This window comes from Xyrauchen texanus, chromosome 25, assembly GCF_025860055.1.
Source record: "Xyrauchen texanus isolate HMW12.3.18 chromosome 25, RBS_HiC_50CHRs, whole genome shotgun sequence".
In the NCBI taxonomy this organism is placed as follows: Eukaryota; Metazoa; Chordata; class Actinopteri; order Cypriniformes; family Catostomidae; genus Xyrauchen; species Xyrauchen texanus.
Genome location: NC_068300.1, coordinates 16,293,152 through 16,315,466, shown reverse-complemented (window position 1 = coordinate 16,315,466; position 22,315 = coordinate 16,293,152). Strand labels below are relative to the sequence as shown.

The window sequence follows — 22,315 nt, the reverse complement described above, 5'->3', positions numbered from 1 at the left end:
CATTTTTTAAAGATGAAGTGTGGAATTTACACCACTAGAGGCACCAAATGGCACCAGCCATAACAACATCTGCTCAACCAATGTGGTGAGTTCAGGCAAGGACTACCTTTTTTAGATGGAATTGTTGAAGAAATGGCAGGGGGGGGGGCACTTTTGAAATTCTGTTTGTTGATTCTAATGGTACAGAAATTACACACTTCACCTTTACATTTTAATTTTTGCAACTTTTATTTGTAACCAAGCAGAGAAAGTATAGGAAATGATAGGGAGAAGAGGGTGGAAGAGGAACAGGAAAGATCCCATATATCGAAGACCAATAAGGAAAAAGTTTACCTCTGCAGCCAATCTCTCTTCTTCTTCCTGAAGCCTAAGGGCTAGCTCCTCATCCAACAACACTTGTTCAAGCTCCCCCAAGTCAAGAGCAGCTTTTCCACTCCTAAAAGCATGTCCTGTTAGGGGAAAAGGCCACATTTATAACCAGCCACGGTGAAGGCAAGACTTGATGCAAGGGCTGTCAGAGCCAGTAAACCGTAGGTGGAATACCTTCAAAGGTGCACTCTTGCAATTTATTTCCCTCAATCACATGACAAGTAAAAAAACAATTGCTCTAGATGTAGACCATTATATAGTTTATCAATTAATCGGTGCCAATAGTTGCTTTTTGGAACTATCAATTAGTGGCAAAAATCTACATGGATATTTGACGATAGTTTAAATATATATATTTTTTAATTCCTCATCAATAAACCACATATGGTAATGTGATATACACACACATACACACACACACACACACACACTCACCTAAAGGATTATTAGGAACACCATACTAATACTGTGTTTGACCCCCTTTCACCTTCAGAACTGTCTTAATTCTACGTGGCATTGATTCAACAAGGTGCTGAAAGCATTCTTTAGAAATGTTGGCCCATATTGATAGGATAGCATCTTGCAGTTGATGGCGATTTGTGGGATGCACATCCAGGGCACAAAGCTCCCGTTCCACCACATCCCAAAGATGCTCTACTGGGTTGAGATCTGGTGACTGTGGGGGCCATTTTAGTACAGTGAACTCATTTGCATGTTCAAGAAACCAATTTGAAATGATTCGAGCTTTGTGACATGGTGCATTATCCTGCTGGAAGTAGCCATCAGAGGATGGGTACATGGTGGCCATAAAGGGATGGACATAGTCAGAAACAATGCTCAGGTAGGCCGTGGCATTTAAACGATGCCCAATTGGCACTAAGGGGCCTAAAGTGTGCCAAGAAAACATCCCCCACACCATTACACCACCACCACCAGCCTGCACAGTGGTAACAAGGCATGATGGATCCATGTTCTCATTCTGTTTACGCCAAATTCTGACTCTACCATCTGAATGTCTCAACAGAAATCGAGACTCATCAGACCAGGCAACATTTTTCCAGTCTTCAACTGTCCAATTTTGGTGAGCTCTTGCAAATTGTAGCCTCTTTTTCCTATTTGTAGTGGAGATGAGTGGTACCCGGTGGGGTCTTCTGCTGTTGTAGCCCATCCGCCTCAAGGTTGTGCGTGTTGTGGCTTCACAAATGCTTTGCTGCATACCTCGGTTGTAACGAGTGGTTATTTCAGGCAAAGTTGCTCTTCTATCAGCTTGAATCAGTCGGCCCATTCTCCTCTGACCTCTAGCATCAACAAGGCATTTTCAGCCCACAGGACTGCCGCTTACTGGATGTTTTTCCCTTTTCACACCATTCTTTGTAAACTCTAGAAATGGTTGTGCGTGAAAATCCCAGTAACTGAGCAGATTGTGAAATACTCAGACCGCCCGTCTGGCACCAACAACCATGCCACGCTCAAAATTGCTTAAATCACCTTTCTTTCCCATTCTGACATTCAGTTTGGAGTTCAGGAGATTGTCTTGACCAGGACCACACCCCTAAATGCATTGAAGCAACTGCCATGTGATTGGTTGATTAGATAATTGCATTAATGAGAAATTGAACAGGTGTTCCTAATAATCCTTTAGGTGAGTGTATATACACACACACACACACACACACACACACACACACACACCTCTTCTTCTGGTGAATATATATAGGCTATAAAAATCTTTATTTGGTAAATTTCGGTAATTTCAAAATAAGAGTCCCTGGTGTATTTGTGGCTTGGTTATGGTTAGTCCTACATTATGCACAAAATATAATATTTTCTGGTTATTATTGGGATTTTGTTTGCAAAATAACTGCTTTTGGGATTGTATTAATTTGAACTGTTGTAGCCTCAATGTCTGTGTCTGTCATGTTAAGTAAAAGAATAAGTCATTTTGTATATCGCTTTAATTATTTAAAAAAAATAAATAAAGATCGGCCATCACCTTAGTTATCGGTATAGGCAAAATCCACTATTGGTCGATCTCTAGTTCGCTCTATGTATAAATGAATCATAGCTGACTGCACATAAATGGGTGAGTACGAGGATCACGCAAACTCTTGTGTTTGTGTGATCCTATCTATATGGATAGACCAAAAAAAAAAAAAAGAGTGCACCTTTAACACATTTGGAAAGAGGAGAAATGTTGTAATCTTTACACACAGGGTCAAGAGGCAAAACAAGTCAAAAGACAATAAATAGAAAATAAATCTTTAATACACCAGGACAAAGTCGAGAAAAACCAAGGCCAGTCATTGCAACAGGGCTGCTTTTGTAGGAGAGATAGCAAAAGAGAAGGATGAGATCTAGTCTGACTGGAGGAGTGATCCAGATGCAGAAGAGCAAATCACACAAAAATTATTTTCAAACCCCATAAATTTGCACAGTGAGCACACAGGAATGCAGGAATTCTTGTTTACTGATTGGAGGCGATTCAAAAGTATTGAACAGATGCAGAGAAAGGCTCATAAACTAAAGGGGGGCTCAGATTAGGGTTACCTGCTCTGGGGGAGTGGCCACTGCAAGACTGATAGAGATTGCGTGGTCTCTCCATCCGTCTCTCCTCCATTCTGGTCTCCCTCTCCAACCCCTCCACATCTGAGCTCGATCCCTCATCCTCAAAGATCTGCCAGTTCTCACTTTGGCTTCGCCTGACTCTATGTTCCCCACGGTACTGCCTGCGGTCCCTTTCTATCCTCCTTACCTCCTCTGACAATGTGCGAGCTCTCTGCCGCTTGTTGCTGCCTCGGAGTTCATCTCTCGAGCTACCTAGACCTTCCTCTTCCACCTCCGTCAACTGTCCTGTTCTTGACTCAATTGAAGGTCTCACTCTATTAAACAACCCAGAATCATCGTAGCTGCTTGTTCTGGTTCCTTGACGCACCCATGTCCTCATGCTTAGCCTGATATCCCCATAACCACTTCGCATTAAAATGTTACGTTGAAAATCCTGAGATTGAGTCTGATGTTGGCCATCCAACGGAGTAGGATGCGTGTGGTTGTCCCTTAGTATCGCTGCATCCCTCTCTCTAGTGTCCTTGTGAGCAGTTTCATTTGGCCCATAACCATTGCCATGGTAACTGTTGGGCCACCTCCTTTCATCCAGGAAGTGAACATGTCTTACTTGGTCCCTGTCCCTAAAACTCTCCCTACGACTACAGCCTTCTCCATGCCATGTTCTGCTATGATCTTCTCTCATACTGCTGTGGCGACTTAGCAGACACTGATTTGAGACTTGCTGCTTTTTTATCAGTATTCTCTCAAGCTTATAGACAGGTTCAAAGAGTTCATCCTCAGAACTGTGACTGAGGTAGCCTTGCTCGCTCAAGTCATTTTTAATAAGCCTGATGACATCACCCCATCCACCTGACAGGTTTGTGACCCTGCTTGCAGTGCTGCTTTGGCTAGTCATGCTCCTTTTATCTAGCTCTAAATGAGCTCTTGAAGGTCTACTGGAGCTGACTAGCTTTCTCTGCTGTCCTACTGTTTGTCTGCAGTATCTGTACATTTGTGGATGTCTATTGGTTATGACTTTAGGACTACTGTGTTTAATTAGGTCCTCCTCAGAGTCTGAGTAGGTGGGCGAGGGGGAGTGCTGCCACCTTCTATTTGGAGGATGGTGGTAGTATTGATGCTCAGTGTGAGGAGTGTGAACAGGCCAAGGTGAGTACGGTGGTGAAGGAACACTTGTAGACTCTTTAGAAAAGACAACCATGCACACACAAAGCAGGGGGTTGGGGAATGGTTAGAACTCAGGGTGCCAAGTAAAATACAGTTAACAAATGTGAGAATGACCATGAAGCTCTTGAAGACTATTTAGAACTAAGGTTAGGTTAAGATATGCATTTAATCAGTGTTTTCCCAAATCATTTTGGCTTATGTACAGTCACTGAGCACATTATTAGGAACAGTTTGGCCCTAATAAAGTGCCTGACATGGTCTTCTGCAGTTGTAGCTCATCCGCCTCAAAGTTCAATGTGTTGTGCATTCTGAGATGTTATCCTGCTAACTGCATTTGAGTGGTTATCTGAGTTACCGTAGCCTTATTGTCAGACCGAACCAGTCTGGCCATTCTCTGTTGATCCCTCTCATCAACAAGGCCTTTCCGTCCAAAGAACTGCCGCTCACTGGATGTATTTTTTGCGTGTTTTTGGCACCATTCTATATAAACTCTAAAGACTGTTGTGCATGACAATCCCAGGAGATCAGCAGTTACAGAAATCCTCAAACCAGTCTGTCTGGCACCAACAATCATGCAACAGTCAGAATCACAGATCTTCTGATGGTTGATGTGAACATTAACTGAAGTTCCTGACCCATATCTGCATGATTTTATACATTATACTGCTGCCACACGATTATATGTTTAGATAATTGCATGAACAAGTAGGTGTACAGGTGATCCTAATAAAGTGCTTGTGAGTGTATATGAACAAGTCTCAAACACCACGTAATAAACACAAAACCAGCAACGTGTTCCTTTAAAATCATATTATACTGGATATCATTAAGCATAAGCATTTCTATTAGTACAAATAAACAGTTTGTACCCCAAACAAAATGGACAAAATCATTTGACTAAACAGGGTTAGTTATTCTAGTCCTTAAATTAAGTGCTAACTGGATCGTGCTTAAGTACCTCTGGTTGGGAAATCACTGGTTTAAATGACAAACACAGAGTTAAAAGTTAGTTTCACTGTATTTAATGTGCAGTTAGTAAGTGAGCTACATGTGCCTTTGTCCAGTAAATGTTCAGTGGCCTTGACTGGCATTGTTTGCAAAACAATGATATGGGAAAACCATCAAGCTTGTAGACATGAATGGGGCCAATAAACTAAAAGGCTTGTCATTCATCTCCACTTCGTTTTATACCATCAAAGAAAGCCTGGTTGAATTGTAAGACCTCAATAGATGATAAAACACAATATACAGTAGGTGGTTTAAGTTGTGTAACCATAGAACCTTTCAAACAGGAAAGAAACCGGAGCAAACTTGACTTCATCTTGGTATAGTCATCACTTCAGATGTAATGTCTTGTTGTGCTTATTATGCTGATAAAACAGCTGGTTATGACTAATTGTATTATGATGCATTGAAAAATACATATGGAGACACGTCACGTCTACAAATCCATTTTCATTTCATTTTTAGTTTAATAACATCTTATGCAATATTTTCCAAATTTTGCAGGACTAGAGAGTGTTCTTGAGAATTAATAATTCCAAATGAGTTACATTACACTTTCCAAATTTGCAAAAAGATGACGGACTATTTCAGTGGGTATGTAATGACATATTTATGGGAGGGATAGAATACTTACACTACAGGCCTAGAATGACCTGAATGTTTCACTTTTAAATAGAAAGGCACACAAAGGTGTCAATTTTTTTACTCAAGGCAAGATGCTGTATGGGAAACAATCTTTTGACTAGAAGAATATGGATGTGAGATTTGAACCAGACACAATGTTTTACTGTCTACAATGTTACTTTGATTTCACAATAGAAATAAAGTACTGAATCCATTGCAATTCTCCACAAACAGAAATTACCCTACTGTAACAGCACAAAGCATTTCATAAAACATCAACACAGTCCAATAACAATATGAAAACAAAACATACTTCATTACAGAAAAGTATTTTACCTCGATTATCTTTATTTTGGTAACATGCCCCGTGTCTTACACACAGCTCTTCCTCTTCCTGTATTCTTTTTGCTATTTCCTGTGTAAAAAAAAACACAACATCATAATACACATATCAGAAGTGACAGATCATAATCAGCATAAACTCCCTATGCAAATGTACTTTGTTGTGTAAATTCATATGAAATTGCAATGTTTATTGTGTTCAAAACTTGAAGAGTGGAGTCAAGATATGCATTTTTTTTTTTTTACAGATAATTCGATCATACTGTAAATATGAACAAGGCAAGCAAAATTGACTGCTGATTTAAGTTAAAAATACTACATTGATAGGTTAGACTGACAGTTATTCAGTGATGACACATGTAGCTAAACTGAAAAGAAACCCTTATTCAACTCGGTGTGTGGGTTTTGCGACTGTAAACATATATACCTACCCACACATTAAACACTCACATAGCCCGCCAGTACAGCGACAGACTGCGCACACATCAGTGGGGGAATTTCCATGCTGACGTAGCAAAGGCGTAAAGACGTGCCTGTTCTTGCAGAAAAAAGCCCACCATGCAGAATCATTAAACAGCTACAAGCTTTGCTTGCAACAAAGCTGGCAAACAGGGGACCCAATTTATCTCTTAACTGACCACAATGACTAACGACTTTCCACTGACGATGTGAAATTGACCTCATCTACTGATTGTACTGTACTGTTACCCATTTATACAACTAAATGTACTAATATCTGTACCAAAATGTTCCTATATTTTAGTTTAGTCAAAGAGTGTAAAAAGCAACAATGATTAAATAGGACAGAAGTGCTTTCATTCAGAATATGGAAATGCAGACCAATATCTCAATAAACTCAACAATTTGTTAAGGGTCATGGTAATTAACAACTCAGGAACAAATTAATATGTACATTTCAAAATAAAAGTTAAAAACTCTGATTTCAATAAAAGCTCCACTTGAACCCCTTGGATAAAGACTATGCTTGCAAAACACTGCAAAATTACTAATCTCTAAATAAACTAAAGGACATTGTTACAGTATCTCTAACTGCGTTTTAACTTTCAACTGTCATGTAAATGTCACAGAACATAAAGGTGCCTGTAACTAAGAAACTTCAAAATTAGACAATGTATATCACATGATCAAAAGATGGCAGCGTTCTGCCTGAATGACACAATGGGGCTCCATTTACAACAACATTAACATACAATATAAAACTTTTAATTACTATGAACTAAAATCTGTGTTTGGGTGATAATGCTGTGACACAAAGCGACCCCTGGAGATCTGCTCTGGATAGCATGAGGGTTCGTTTGTGAGGAGAGAAGAAAATTATAATGGCTCTACCCACAACAGCACTGTTGTGCAAGGTGTAATTTATTTACAGCACCGAAATGTAAACTCCAAAACCCCAAAATACAATGCGTCAAAGAAACAACAAAAAGGAAAATAAAGATAAAAAAAAATATACACAAAGGGTATCTTAAATATACCCCCTTCAGTAGATTACTCAAGGCACCACAATTGCACGCTCGCATTTGACTTGGTAAACAAAAAGACCTACATTTGAGTCTGGCCTCCCCTTTTACAGGCCAGACACTGCCCCTTCTATGGATGTCCCATTTCTTGTGAAATTAACTGAACAACAAAACAAGACACTGGGCATGAGCTGGGCGTTTCATTTGCAGCTAGGTTTATCTGAGAAAAACGTAGAGATCAGTAGGCAGAGAGCTGGTCAAGTTCCCTATGGTCTAGCAAAAAAAAAATGTATCTCAAGGAGAAAAGAGAGCTGCATTTATTTACCTCTATAATACATGGACAGAGCTATCTATATGCATGTCCATTCATCTCAATGGCAGTTTTACATGTTGATACTATTGAATGGCCTTAAAGGAGAAAGATGCTAACCATGCAAATGTGACCCCTTGGGTTGGACTCAGACCTAAAGAACACATTTACAAAAGTTAATCTGGCACCTGGGGCCAGTTGCACAAGCAACACGTATGTTACATACTTAGCATAGCTGTGGCACTAATCACAATTTATGCACTACTAAATATTTGAGCGTTGCACCATTAAACTTAGGTAGGATGTAACCCTACGTATAAACTAAATATGGCAACCTCTGACCAGGATTAACAGATGGAATAAAAAAGCAGACTGATATTTTATGACGTCAATGAGCTCCTGTTTTGCGTGACAGGCTCCAAACCTTTCGACATACAGCATGCTGTTGACATTTACACTCGTTTACTTTTACGAGAGAGAAAAAAAAGCTTTTAAGCAGCTCTTCAGCATGAAGAATCTAATGGTGTGGTTTTCAGGGTGTGTCACCCAGTGTCAAGTTTCAACACATTCAATATATACAGTATCTCACAAACGTGAGTACACCCTCACATTTTTGTAAATATTTGATTATATCTTTTCATGTGACAACACTGAAGAAATGACACTTTGCTACAATGTAAAGTAGTGAGTGCACATCTTGTATAACAATGTACATTTGCTGTCCCCTCAAAATAACTCAACACACAGCCATTAATGTCTAGACCGCTGGCAATAAAAGTGAGTACACCCCTAAGTGAAAATGTAATTGGGCCCAATTAGCCATTTTCCCTCCCCGGTGTCATGTGACTTGTTAGTATTACAAGGTCTCAGGTGTGAATGGGGAGCAGGTGTGTTAAATTTGGTCTCATCACTCTCACACTCCCTCATACTGGTCACTGGAAGTTCAACATGGCACCTCATGGCAAAGAACTCACGGAGGATCTGAAAAAAATTATTGTTGCTCTACATAAAGATGGCCTAGGCTATAAGAAGATTGCCAAGACCCTGACACTGAGGAGTGGAAGAGGACTCCAGTGGCAACCTGTGAAGCAATGTGAACTCTATTCTCAAGAGGGTTAAAGCAGTGCTGGAAAATAATGGTGGCCACACAAAATATTGACACTTTGGCCCAATTTGGACATTTTTACTTAGGGGTGTACTCACTTTTGTTGCCAGCGGTTTAGACATTAATGGCCGTGTGTTGAGTTATTTTGAGGGGACAGCAAATTTACACTGTTATACAAGCTGTACACTCACTACTTTACATTGTAGCAAAGTGTCATTTCTTCAGTGTTGTCACATGAAAAGATATAATCAAATATTTACAAAAATGTGAGGGTGTACTCACTTTTGTGAGATACTGTATATACATGTATGTATGTATGTGTGTATATATATATATATATATATATATATATATGATATTAAAAAGAATAAATATCTATTTTTCCAGCCTGTTGTATTAGTATTTATTTATCACCCCTTATTTATTTTAGATACAGTTCCTATATATTATTTATACAGGGCAATTATACTATTTATCAAGTCTACTTTTATTATGTATTGTATTTTAATGGGGATATCATTTATTACAAGTGACAGTTATGTGAGCAAACAAGGTTTGAACATTAACTGAAACAAGATAAAATTGAAATTCACGGCTTTTTAACACTTCTGTGTACAAAGTTGAAGGCTGCTTATTGGATCAGTTAAGGTAAACGTCATATTATGCAAATACACTATAAGTTATAAGTAGCTCCCAATGGTAGGCTAGCGCCTTACATGGCAGCTCTGCCATCATTGTTGTATGAGTGTGTGTGTGAGCTGGGTGAATGGGACACAGTGTCAAGCGCTTTGGCAACCGCTAAGGTTAAAAAAAGATGCTATATAAGTGCAGACCATTTACCAACTTCACAGAGAGCTTACGACCTACTGGTTAAGTCAGGTGGTGCAACCAAATTAAGCACTGACTTAAGTTACAAACTAACTAGAAGTTACTAAGCCCTTAGTGTGAACTTTATATCCCAACTTAAGTGAGATTTTACGCACAGCTGATGCAACCCTGCCCTGGCCTCTAAGGAAATCATCACTTCAGATGGATGTTTTTTCTGTGTACACAACAATTAGGCTGGCTAGGTGAGCATTATGTTCAACAAAACACTTCCAGGCTCCAGAATCAGCCTGAGAAGACAGCAGGCGCCAGAGCAGCATGTGGAGATTATATTTACGACCTGGTGGCTTTTTAGGCTTTAATTAACACAGGGTTGCAGGAAGGTAAATGTGTATAATTAATGCAGTGCAATTACATTATCTGCAATATGGGAGGCTTATAAGTGTAAACTATGCCACAAGAGTAAAAAAAAAAATTCAAATTGACTACCAAATATTATTAACCACAATAACCGGGAGGCTGATAAAACTTAATTTTCTCAAATTAAAAGCTGTAGAAGCAAATACATTTTCTTGGCAGTTTGGGGAGTCATGTCTCTCCCTGTTAGACAAATTACAGGTCCCTGGAAATATTCTTTCTTTTATTTCTTGTCTGTGTAACTGTTAAATGGAATAATGGAGAAGCCCACACTCATCACTTCTGCTCGTCTCTCAGACACTACACCTAATAACTCAATCCTTGGGGGTCTGGATTAAATGCACCTGGAGCTGATTCATTCCCAGTATGAGGTTGAATGGTCTTTAATAGGTACTGTGATGTTCACTCTCGTGTGCACTTTGCAAGAGCTTACACTGCAGTGCCAGAAGACTCACAGCTGAATAAATGAGTTACTGGTATCCAAGAGTGACTCATTAACTATTTATCCATTTGATCCCTCACACCACTGAATTCATAGGTGTAAATGAAAGACAGAAGAGAAAAGTTTACTGAGCTTGGAGTGAGTCACGCACCTTGTCCTCCACCTCCCTCCTGAGAGCCTCCTCCGCACAACGCTGAATCTCCTCCTGAATCATGTGTGCATACTCCAAGTCCCGCTCTTCCCTAAGAGTGCGGGGATAATAAATAAAAGATATTTACCTTATAATTAAAAAACAAAACACATAAACAAGAAAAAGACAAAAAACAAATGTCTTTAAATACTTTTTGAAAATGTGTATTCTTGGGGCCAGTCTACTTAAAATAAAACAGAATTAAGAAAGTGATTGGATATAAAAAACAAATAAGAAAAAAGTGTCAAATTAATAGAAAGTGATGTGAAAATTCAGGAGAAATAATAATAAATTTTTTTTAAAGACAAATAAGTGTATTCACTCATACTTATACAGTATGTTTTAATTAAATGCTAATAAAAACGTGCTTTTAGATGTATTTTAGAAATTGACAAACAAATTGATACATATTTATTTTTTGTATAGCACCTAATATACATCAACAGCAGCTCAAAGTGCTTAATATATCAGAAATTAAATAGTCAAAGGAAGTGAAAGCATTAAAATCAATAAGAGAATATTAAAAGAAAAAAGAAATAAAATAAAAAAGCAAAAGACACATTTTTTTTTTTACATTGAAATATACAAACATACGAACCAAATGTGAATAAAATAAATTCATTTAAACACTTTTTGAAAATTTGGATTCTTGGAGCCTGTCTAAAAAATAATAATAGAAAAATACAAATAAGAAAACAAATGTGTCAAATTAATAAAAAGAGAAGTGAAAATTAGGCATAATAATAATAACACAAAAAAATGAAATAAAAAAATACAACAAAAGACAAAAATATATGTTTTGAGCATGATTATCTCCAATTGGAAGAAGGTTCCAAATCAAGTCAAGTGTCTTTGCGGCATTATGACCTCATATAGTTTTACATAGCAGTAAAAATAAATAAATCTGTATGAAAAAAACCCTTGACTTGTTTTTTATTAGACAAAGTCATTTTTGTTTTTTATATGCAGGAAGGGAGATTAAAGACGGTCCCTTCAAGCACACAATAGGGCACTGGTAGACTCTGGACATGTTATCAGTTAGTGAATGGTTCATACATTATACCTTGGCTTAGACAGAGACATATGTGTTACTGGTGTGATTAGGCTCTTGGGGTGTGAGGACTTGACACAGTGTGTGTTTTTGTGCGTGTGATCTTACCGTTGGCGGGTGGTCTGATGCTGTAGAATTTGAGCTTTCTGCTGTTCCTCATCCTGCAGTGTCTTGGCTACACGAATGTCCTTCTGTACAAGCAGATTCCTCTGTACATTAGAGGTGTAGTACTGTTCAACTGTAAGAGACAGCATACAAGATCACAGAAGAGCACATAAAAGACATTTTAGCAGCATTTAACCCCTGAAATGCATTTCAAAATATTTATTTAAATGTCTGTTTTTGATTGAAATGTATACATTTTTGCAAGGCTCTGGCAAATTGTGTTTTTTTCTATATAGTTTAGGTTCGTTGTTAAACATATGGACTGCCTGTACTTGTAAAATTCATATGATGTTACATCAAAGTGTCTGAAAAATCTAAATCCAAGTTAATAAAGTTATGATCATATAAAAATATAATTATTATACTTTGTCTGATCGTGAATAAATTTGTTGTGGATCCAGATTGTGCATAGTCACCACCAAGCACAACTATAAGATATGTGACAGTATATAACATAAGATTTATTACAATACAGAGGCTTTAAAAAGAACTGAATCATGCAGTAGCAAAACAAATGTATAAGGGTCTTTTTATAAATAAGCTAACATGACGTTGATGATGCATTTCAACTGGTTTTGTGCCCTTTACAGATATCACATCACACTTTGCATTTAACATTTTACCACGTTTCCACAAGTTCAGTCATCTTGAAACTGATGTTGGATCTTATGGAGGAAGCAGAACTCTACCCAATCTGACCAAGCAGAATATTTCAACAGGTAAAGATCTTGTTACCTTATTTATTGAAACACCCTTGTATTTATAGGTGTGTGAAAACCAGCCTCTTTTAAAGGTTTTAAAGTTTTAAGAGATCAATGAGTGTGCCAAGTCTGAGAAAATGGATTTCAAGCATTCATTAACGGTTGAGGTGTAGTGGATAAAAAAAAAAAGAGAATTATAAATCTTACTCTCTTGCTCCTGTAAGTTATGTGCTAAAGCACCATCCTCCAGTACAGCATAACACTGGCACACTGCAGAGAAAAACAACACTTAATATACAATTGCAGAACACAAGAGAGCGTAAAAAAGAGAAGGCTTTCTTTTTTGAGAGATAAAAAAAAAAACTTCCTTATGTTCATTTCATATTTACTGTTTCATCTTATTAATTTAGGACCATTCTAAATGTAAAGTATCTGTAGTGTATTAACCAGCTGATTTCAAGGCTGTAATTGCTCTTTGTCTGTGGAAATACTGACAGACATTTGGACCGCCTTCAGGGCCCACGTTGTGTTATTTAATATACTTTGAGGTATCTTAAAGTTAATTAAATAAAATAAACCAAGGCTTCATTTCAATGTTGTTTATAGTAGTGTATTACTGTACAATTCTGAAGCCTCATATTTCAAAACACATATTAAAATGCTTACAAAAAGTCCTAAAAGTTTAACAACTAGGAGCTCCTCTTTCAAAAAGCCATAATAACAGTCTACATGGCAAAAAATGTCCCTGGAAAGTTAAAAACCAAATTACACTTGCGGTTTTGGCAGAAGAATTGTCACATATCATTCCAACTCCTGTGTCAAAATAATGAAAAACCAAAGCAGGCTGTCCACTGCTTAAAGAAGAGCAAAAGTATTTAAAGATTGATGAACTAAACATATGAAATGTTCTCATAGTGGACTGAAAAATACATAATGCCTGAGTATCACCAAGTACAATCTTCAGCCAAAACTTCTCTCTGAGGAGCAATTCAGGCTTAGTATTTATTTTGTACATTTCTTATGTTTGAATTATTGATCATTTCTGACATCTCGGGAAGCCAATTGTGAGTTGTACAACTTCAAAATTGTTTAGTAATGTTTAGTAGAATGTTCTGCATACCACATTGACATTGCAATATAACTGCAGAAACCTAGGGTCAACGGAAAATGCTTGAAATGGCTTTAATACCACACTTTGTGCCGATTCTTGTAGAAAGGAGAGAGTTGCTATGCCATTGGTGTTAACAAACCCATTCACACAGCAGCAAAACATCAACAGACCTACTGCTCTGCCCCTTAGGATATCCGCAAACCTTACACACCAAATTCAAAAGTTATTTCCATCAATCTAATTTAGTCAATTGCAACCTTGAACTCAGTGATTTAGAGGGCAGCTGAGCAGAAGAGGATTTCCGAGGGGAACACACAGTCTGTAATTGACACAACAGCTGGAGTCAGAGGCTGGGCCTCAGTGCTGTTGTCAAGACAGAGAACATTACAGACCCAGAGAGCAGTAAAAGTGAGCGCTTTACTGAATCAAGAGCCACTGAGCCCTCTGTGAAACCACTGAATTCACACTAAACTCTGAAACTTAAAACATGAAAGCAATTATACATGACCCTTAGTTTGAGTCCAAATCATGCTTCAAGTCTTTTAAGGTCAAGACTATGTCAAGTCTCAAGTCTAGAGGTTGACCGATTAATCATCTGATAGTCAATTTATAGAATGTTCTACAACAATTCGTAGTCTTTCCTTACAAAGATGGGCACAGACATAGAGGCTACAAGAGTCAGAAATGAATAAAATCCCAAATACAGATTATTGTGCAACCAAAAGCCCAATAATGACTGGAAAAAAGGAAGATTTGGCATGTTTTATATGGCAAAATGTGACTTTGCATACTCTCGCTTCAGTTTAGAACAATTTAATATTTTAAATCAAAATATTAAAATATGCATTGAAGTGAGGATAAAAATATTGATGAATATTGTCAATGATGAATGATTTAAATACAGCAAATCCTTACGAGGTGTCAGTAATTGTTTGTATTTAATCAAGAGGCAGCTGTTATCCAGCAGAATTAAGCCATTCTAACTGCAGAGCTTAGGCCACAGTAGCAAAACAAATGTAGTCTTTTACTAAAGTAACATGACGTTGGATCCATACAACTCCATAATTTGATGATGCATTTCAACTGGTTTTGTGCCCTTTACTAGGGCTGCACCTAATGATTATTTGTTTATCAATTAATCTAACGATTCTTTTTCCAATTAGTCGATTAATCTAATGACTAATTTACCGATTTTTCTAAAGATTTTTAATTATTATTACTTGATTAATATAACTATTAATTAACCCAAAATAAATATAAAAAAAACTTCTCATTAATATTTCAATATTTAATTAAATTATCTTGTCTTAACAAATGTACAAGAAAAAAAAAGTGTGCACTGCAGGGCATTATTCTGCAACAAAAATAGCCCTGTTTTAACTGGTAATCTCCATTTTACAATCCAACATTAATTTTATTTTGGAGAGATTTTTGTTGGACTGCTAAAATCCTATTCCTCCTGAACGTGACTTGAATTTTAAATTTGTTTCATTTATTTTGTTGTTGGATTGATAAATGTCGATTATTTAGAATTTCATTTTGGAGCGAGTAAATGATATCGGAGTTTCAGTTCATTTTTGTGACGTGTTTCTGAAATATGCTCGTGAACACAGAGACTGCTGAAAGCTCACTCTTTTTATTTTCTTTATTTTACAAAAGCACAAGATTTTGTAGTTATTGTGAGTGTACACAAATAAAAGTAGACCCTTTATAGTCTCTAATGATGTCTTACACTTATCTGTTATTAGTTGTTTCTGCTGTAATGACAAAAATATCCAGCAGGACGCGCCGGCGCATCCGTCGACCCCAGAGGGTTAAAACCTCCAAAACCTCACCTTAAAAGCTTTGTCTGATTATGACACCACTTCGCTCACTTTTGGTGCCCCCCACTGGACATTTCACTGGGAAAAAAATTTAATTTAGTAAAAACATTGAGCGGCTGTGGCTCAGTTGGTAGAGGGGGTCGGCCAGTAATCGCAGGGTTTGTGGTTCGAATCCCGGCCCACATGACTCCACATGCCAAAATGTCCTTGGGCAAGACACTGAACCCCAAGTTGCTCCCAATGGCAGGCTAGCTTACATACCTTACATAGCAGCTCTGCCACCATTGGTGTATGAATGTGTGTGAGAATGGGTGAATGAGACGCAGTGTAAAGCGCTTTGAATACCGTTAAGGCTTAAAAAAGGCACTATATAAGTGCAGACCATTTACCATGAGACCAGGCTGTCCAAAAGACTATGACTTGAGTAGAGGTAGACCGATATTTTGGTTTTACTGAGTAATTGGTGGCTATAGTTGCATTTTGAAACTATCAGTTATCTGCAAAAGTTTGTGCCCTCTGTATTCCTCTTTGGCCTACGCTGGCATGGCATGTGGGAACATGGTAAAATGTTAAAGTGCACAGTGTGATGTGATATCTATAAAGGGTAGGGCTGGGATGATTCATCGGCGTCGTCGATTACATAAATACGTCGATTTGCATAACATGCGTCGGTGCGTAGCAATGAAGTAATCAAAATGGCAGCACCCGGTTTAAAAATGGATTCCCCAAAGAACAAGCTGCATCTAAAACATGGGAGTATTTTAGCCAGAGACCCAACAATGTGGTGCTGTGTAAGCTATTCAAATTGGAAATTTGAATAGCTTACTTTTTGTCCCCTCCCAAGCATGACATGTATTAGTATTACAAAACGTGTTTCTGTTAGTAGTATTCACTTAAAATAGATTTTCTAAATGTTTCCTCATCGCACACATGTTAAAAGTAATTTCTGCACCGCTGCTAATGTAACTTTACACCATGCATCAACTGTTGCTCGAATTGCACTGATTTTACTGTAAGATGAGGGGGAGGGAGAGAGGAGGAGATGTGGAATGTGGAGGGAGGGGAGGGAAAGAAGGAGGGGGAGAGATATTGTTTGTATGTGGTAAATTGGGTGTGTGTATTACTGAGAGTTGATTAAGAATGCACAAGTTTGAATTATTCCTGTTAGAAAAACATTTAAGTGTTACTCAAATTGCACAAATTTTACTGTAAAATGATTTTATGTTGGACTGCTAAACTCGAGATTGCACAATGTTTTGATATTCCTCTTGAAAGTGACTTGAATTTTACATTTGTTTCATTTATTTTGTTGTTGGATTGCTAAATGTAGATTGCATTTTCCTTTTACTCGAATTGATATCATGACATAGCAGTGTGTGAGTATTATAAGAGCGAAAAATAAGTGTTTATAAAGTCATAATCAGTTGTATCCGTGATTTGTGTGAACGTGAATAAAACGCAGTTGTAGCGCCTCTAGAGTTAATTTGGACAGGAAACTGCAATGAAAAGTAGAATTCAGCAAGTAAAAGTCAGTTTGCAAAAATGTTGTTTTAGTAACATTCATTCTATAAGACTAGGCTGCTTTTGTCACAAGTCTCAAATACCTTTTTGTAACCGTTTTCTATAAGCTGCAGTGGTCATTTGAGAATAGCCGCAAATTTTTATAGAAAAAAAAAGTGTGCAAAAGGCTCCCTTGTATCAAATCAAAATTCAGATAAAATATTTCTCCATTTTTTTGAGAACAAGTTATTTTATATCCACTTAACTGCGACTCAAGTTTCCTTCTCTGGTCTGAGTAATTATTCCAAATTATAGTAGCATGACTATAATATCTTAACGGAGAGATGCTGACTTCAGCATAACCTCTGACCTCAGCAGCTGGCAGAAATCTATGTATAGCTCTCCATAGCAGTGAGGCCTAGCCGTTCTGTCTGGTGGGGTGAACCTACTGACCCCTAAAAATGTAATCATGGATTCAGAGAAATAATCTTTTTGTGGGGTATCTAAGGTTTGATGAACTGTTGCCACTTTTAGACAATTGTATATCTACCTTCGTTTTAGTACTGGACCCTCATCGTATTTCCTCCCAACCATTCTCAAGGACCCCCAATAAGTGAAATGTTTGACAAATTAATTTCCATTATATTTAATTTTCCATTATAATATTTTTTTTTGTTCTCACTGAGCCTCTTTTGAGATCTCCCATTTCTCTGCAGCCTCAGTATCTGGTTTGTTTTGTCCAACAGCCGAGATACTCTTTGTCTGGGGACTTGGCATGACAAGAACTCTAACATCAACAGAATTACACTTCAAAATATTTAGGCAGTGTTTCCCACAGGATTTTGTGAGACTGTGGTGGGTGGATCATGGACCCTTTAGAGGAGTAAATGCATCAGTCTGGTGCAGTTTGAGAGCAAAACTAAGAGGCTAGATCCTGCAGTGGGGGGTGCGGTCCGGCCCCCCCCACTATCTGAGGGTTGTCCCCCCCTAAAATATCATTAAAATATGTGTATTGTAAATAATATAATGATATATTCTTAAAATAATTGTTTAAGAAATAAAATAATACAAATGCAAACGGGGCAACAACAACAAAAAAAACTTGGTGTCCCCTTCAAAAATTGCTCTTGAGAATTGTTATGTTTATTGTCCCCCCCCCCCCCAACATTTTGATGAAATTTTCGCCCCTGGCTAGATCTATGAAGCTCTTCTAAATCTTGTTCTCTTGTAAACAATTTTGTGCTCTATAAGTAATTTAGTCATCAACACATTGGCTGTACAGATATTGCAGACACTGCAAAAAGTCACACCTACAAAGCATAAACGAGACTGAGTTTAACACAGTTCACAAATGGTCACAAAATCAGCTAGAGCATACATTTAAGGAAAGGGCTTGACATTAATCATTGTCATGTGCTTGTCCTCCGGACAAGTAAATTAGTCATTCACTTGTCTGAGAAAAAAAAAATTAACTTGTCTGGAGAGAAAAGGACATTTATGTCACATGCTCAAGTAATATGTTTATGTTGTATATTTTTCTAAAATGAAGATGCCCAAGCTAATAGTGTACATATGCAATCAACTCAATTCTCTGCAACATAAATGTAAACTGCACTGGGTAGGGGAGGAGGCTATTGTCATTTGATAATAATTATCTTACATATGGTAGTCAAATAAAGAAAAGTCCTCATCACCATCATTTACAGCAGGGATGCTCATAGTTCTATGGAATGAGATCTACTTTTTCATCATGTTATTTTAGCAAAGACTAGATTTTCACAAAACCAAAATTTCAGTCGGTAGTGAAATTTTACGATTCTCAATACCAGTTTCAAAACCACAACAAATAATAAAATTAACAATGTTCATTAAGGGTGTAAAGTAACGAATTACAAATACTCACGTTACTGTAAGTAGTTTTCCCCAGGCATTGTACCTCAAGTAGTTTTTAAATGTTATACTTTTACCCGGCCTGGACGGCGTTGAGATCGACCTGCTTAAGGCCGGCGGCCACTCACTTTGGACAGCCATGGCAGCCCGATTCAGCAGCTACATGGCACAATGCCAAATCCCCAAACAGTGGAAGACGGCCAAGACAGTACTGCTGTTCAAGAAGGGCGACCGCGAGCTGCTCAGTAACTACCGGCCGATCACACTGCTGTCGGCCGTATATAAGATCTTTACCAAGGTGCTGCTCAACCGGTTGGCCAAGCAGCTGGACGAACAGCAGCCCGTCGAGCAGGCCAGATTCAGATCTGGCTTTAGCACCATGGACCATGTGCAGGTACTGAACCAGCTGCTCGAGCGGGCCAGGGAGTATAAGATGCCGCTGGTCCTGGCCTTCGTCGACTACGAGAAGGCCTTCGACTCGGTCGAGATCAACGCCGTGCTGCTCGCCCTCCAACAACAAGGCATCGGGGACGAGCATGTGGCCCTGCTGCAGGAGCTGAACAGCAACTGCGCCACTACCATCACCCTGTTCGACCGGCCGCTTAACATCGAGGTCGGCCGCGGGGTCAAGCAGGGCGACACCATCTCGCCCAAGCTTTTCACCGCCTGCCTCGAGCAAATTTTCCGGCAGCTCAACTGGGACGAGGTCGGCATCAAGATCAACGGCCGCTGGCTCAATCACCTGCGCTTTGCCGACGACATTGTGCTGATAGGCTGCTCGGCAGTCGATGTACAGCAGCGGCCAAATCTGGCCAAAACCAAGTGGATGCGCAACGACCAGGTGGCCGACACTACCCTTCATGTCGGCCAGCACCAGCTCCAGCAAGTCGATAGATACATCTACTTGGGCCAGGAGCTGACTACCGACCACAAGATTGGTCGAGAACTGGCACGACGACGCCGAGCCGCCTGGGTCAGCTTTGGCTCAATTGCCGAGACTGCCACTAACAGAGCCATCGACCCGGACATCAGGGCCGCCCTATTCAACAGCACCGTCCTGCCGGCCATGCTCTACGGGGCCGAGACCTGGGCAACGACGGCGGCCGACCGACAAAAGCTGGCCGTGACTGAACGCGCAATGGAGCGCCACATGGTCGGGGTTAAAAGGATCGACCACGTCCGCAACGAGCAGCTGCGGGCCATGACCAGGGTGGCCAACGTGGTGGACCTGGCCAACAAGGCCAAGAAGCGCTGGGCTGGGCACCTGATGCGGCGGACGGACGAAAGATGGACACGCGAAGTCACCGTCTGGTTGCCGATTGACATCAAGCGGCCACGCGGGCGCCCTGCAACACGATGGCACGACTCGCTACGACAACATCTGGGACACAATTGGATGGGACTCGCCCAGGACCGACAGACCTGGGCAGATCGTTGTGGTCTGCGCTGACCACCTTTGGCCGGTGAAGACAGACCGATTCTGGATTCTGGATACTTTTACTTGAGTACATTTTAAGTGCTGTAACTGTACTTTTAACATTACATTTCCACCGTCTGTGTTTGGCAATCACTGTTATAGGCGTTATAATAATTATGGCCAATAATTTTGACCATTTATAAGACATGGTTTATTTTTCTATTATTATTATTATTATTATTGTTTACAATTGTATTTATGATCTAATTTGAATTAGTATTTTCCACCTGTTGCCGTAGAGTGATTTTAAGTCACTGCAAAAGGGGCTGGTCGAAAAAGTTGGAGAGTAAAATGTTTGGATTTTATTAGATATTTTTAAACACTTCATTACTTCGATTATATTTTCATTTAATTAAAAAGGAATTTGAATTAAAAATTGTTTATGGTAAAGACATTTCATGTTAACATAAACAAATAGAAGTACAAGTGCACCGGTAGAAGTGCGTGCCAATACAATCACTGTTAATACAGCCATGATGTGTGTCAGTAGATGAAAATGATTAATAATACTTACATTCTCTATAATTTAACAGAGCCTACATCCATATCCTGAACCACATTTTCTATGCATATAAAAGGAGTGCGTCACATTCAACAAGGACCAAAATAATGCAAAAAATAAGTACATATCTTCTCTTCTCATTTATTGAATACATTTACACAACCAATTTCTTATAAATGTGCTGTCTTTGTTTATATCGCTGGTGCTTGAAGGAATGGACTAAAGGGATAATTCACCCCAAAATCTTTATTCTGTCATCATTTACTTACATTGAATGTTGTTCCAAACCCATCTGAATATATTTCTTCTGTGGAAAACAAACAAAACATTTTGAAGAATGTTGACGCAGCTCTTTTTTTTTCCATCCAATTAAAGTAAATGGAGACTGATGCTAATATACTGCTGCTACTACTGCTTTTGTGTTCCACAGAAGAAAAAGTAATATAGGAACTATTGGTTGAACTACCCCTTTAATATTTTAATAAAAAAAATATATGTTTTTTATCAGTCGAGTTAAGTCTATAATGATTACAATTAGCTTACAAGACATATACTCAAAAATAGAAGCTATCACAGCAATGTATATCTCATACTAAATTGTTTCAATAATTCAAAGACAATCTAACATAAAACAAAAAGGCAATCTGAGTAAACACAAAATACTAATACACAAAATAATTATGTTATGATGGACTGATGAGTCAAAAGTGGAACTGTTTGAAAGATGTTCCTGTTACATCTGGCTTAAATCAAACACAGAATTCCACAAAAAGACCATCATACCTGCGGTCAAGCATGGTGGTGGTAGTGTGTGGGGATGCTTTGCTGCTTCAGGGCCAGGGCGACTTGCAATAATTGAGGGAAACATGAATTCTGCTCTTTTCTAGAAAATCCTAAAGGAGAAAGTCCGGTCATCAGTTTGCGAGCTCAAGCGCAATTGGATTAAGCAGCAAGACAATGATCCAAAGGAAAAAGAAGCCAAAGTCCTGACTTGAACCTGATTGAGAAGCTGTGGCAGGACCTTAAAACAGGCAGTTGCACAAAAAACCCCCCAATGTGGCTGAACTAAAGATGTTTTGCAATGAAGAGTGGGCCAAAATTCCACCACAGTGTTGTGAAAGACTGATCTCCAGTTATCAGAAGCATTTGGTTACAGTTGTTGCTGCTAAAGTTGGCACAACCAGCTATTACGTTTAAGGGGGCATGTCGTTTTTTATAGGAGTTGGATAACTTTTTTGCATAAATAAATAAAAATA

General features: G+C 38.6%; 1 protein-coding gene across 9 annotated transcripts in view; it reads right to left on the bottom strand.

The window, feature by feature from the left end:
- Nucleotides 1-22,315, bottom strand: part of LOC127619232 (coiled-coil domain-containing protein 50-like) — a 30,259-nt gene that overhangs the window by 2,019 nt on the left and 5,925 nt on the right. For 7 of the 9 annotated variants that reach the window (XR_007967545.1, XR_007967546.1, XM_052092057.1 and 4 more), the window contains 6 exons: nucleotides 12,964-13,026; nucleotides 11,999-12,128; nucleotides 10,801-10,891; nucleotides 6,064-6,142; nucleotides 2,917-4,113; nucleotides 334-449 (listed from right to left, as the gene is read on the bottom strand). Coding sequence is in view for 7 of the 9 variants with exons in the window: in XM_052092057.1 (XP_051948017.1) it covers nucleotides 334-449; nucleotides 2,917-4,113; nucleotides 6,064-6,142; nucleotides 10,801-10,891; nucleotides 11,999-12,128; nucleotides 12,964-13,026 (1,676 nt within the window). In the remaining 2 variants the exon portion in view is untranslated. The remainder of the gene's footprint in view (nucleotides 1-333; nucleotides 450-2,916; nucleotides 4,114-6,063; nucleotides 6,143-10,800; nucleotides 10,892-11,998; nucleotides 12,129-12,963; nucleotides 13,027-22,315) is intronic. The other 2 variants (XM_052092059.1, XM_052092060.1) reach the window with 1 other exon arrangement.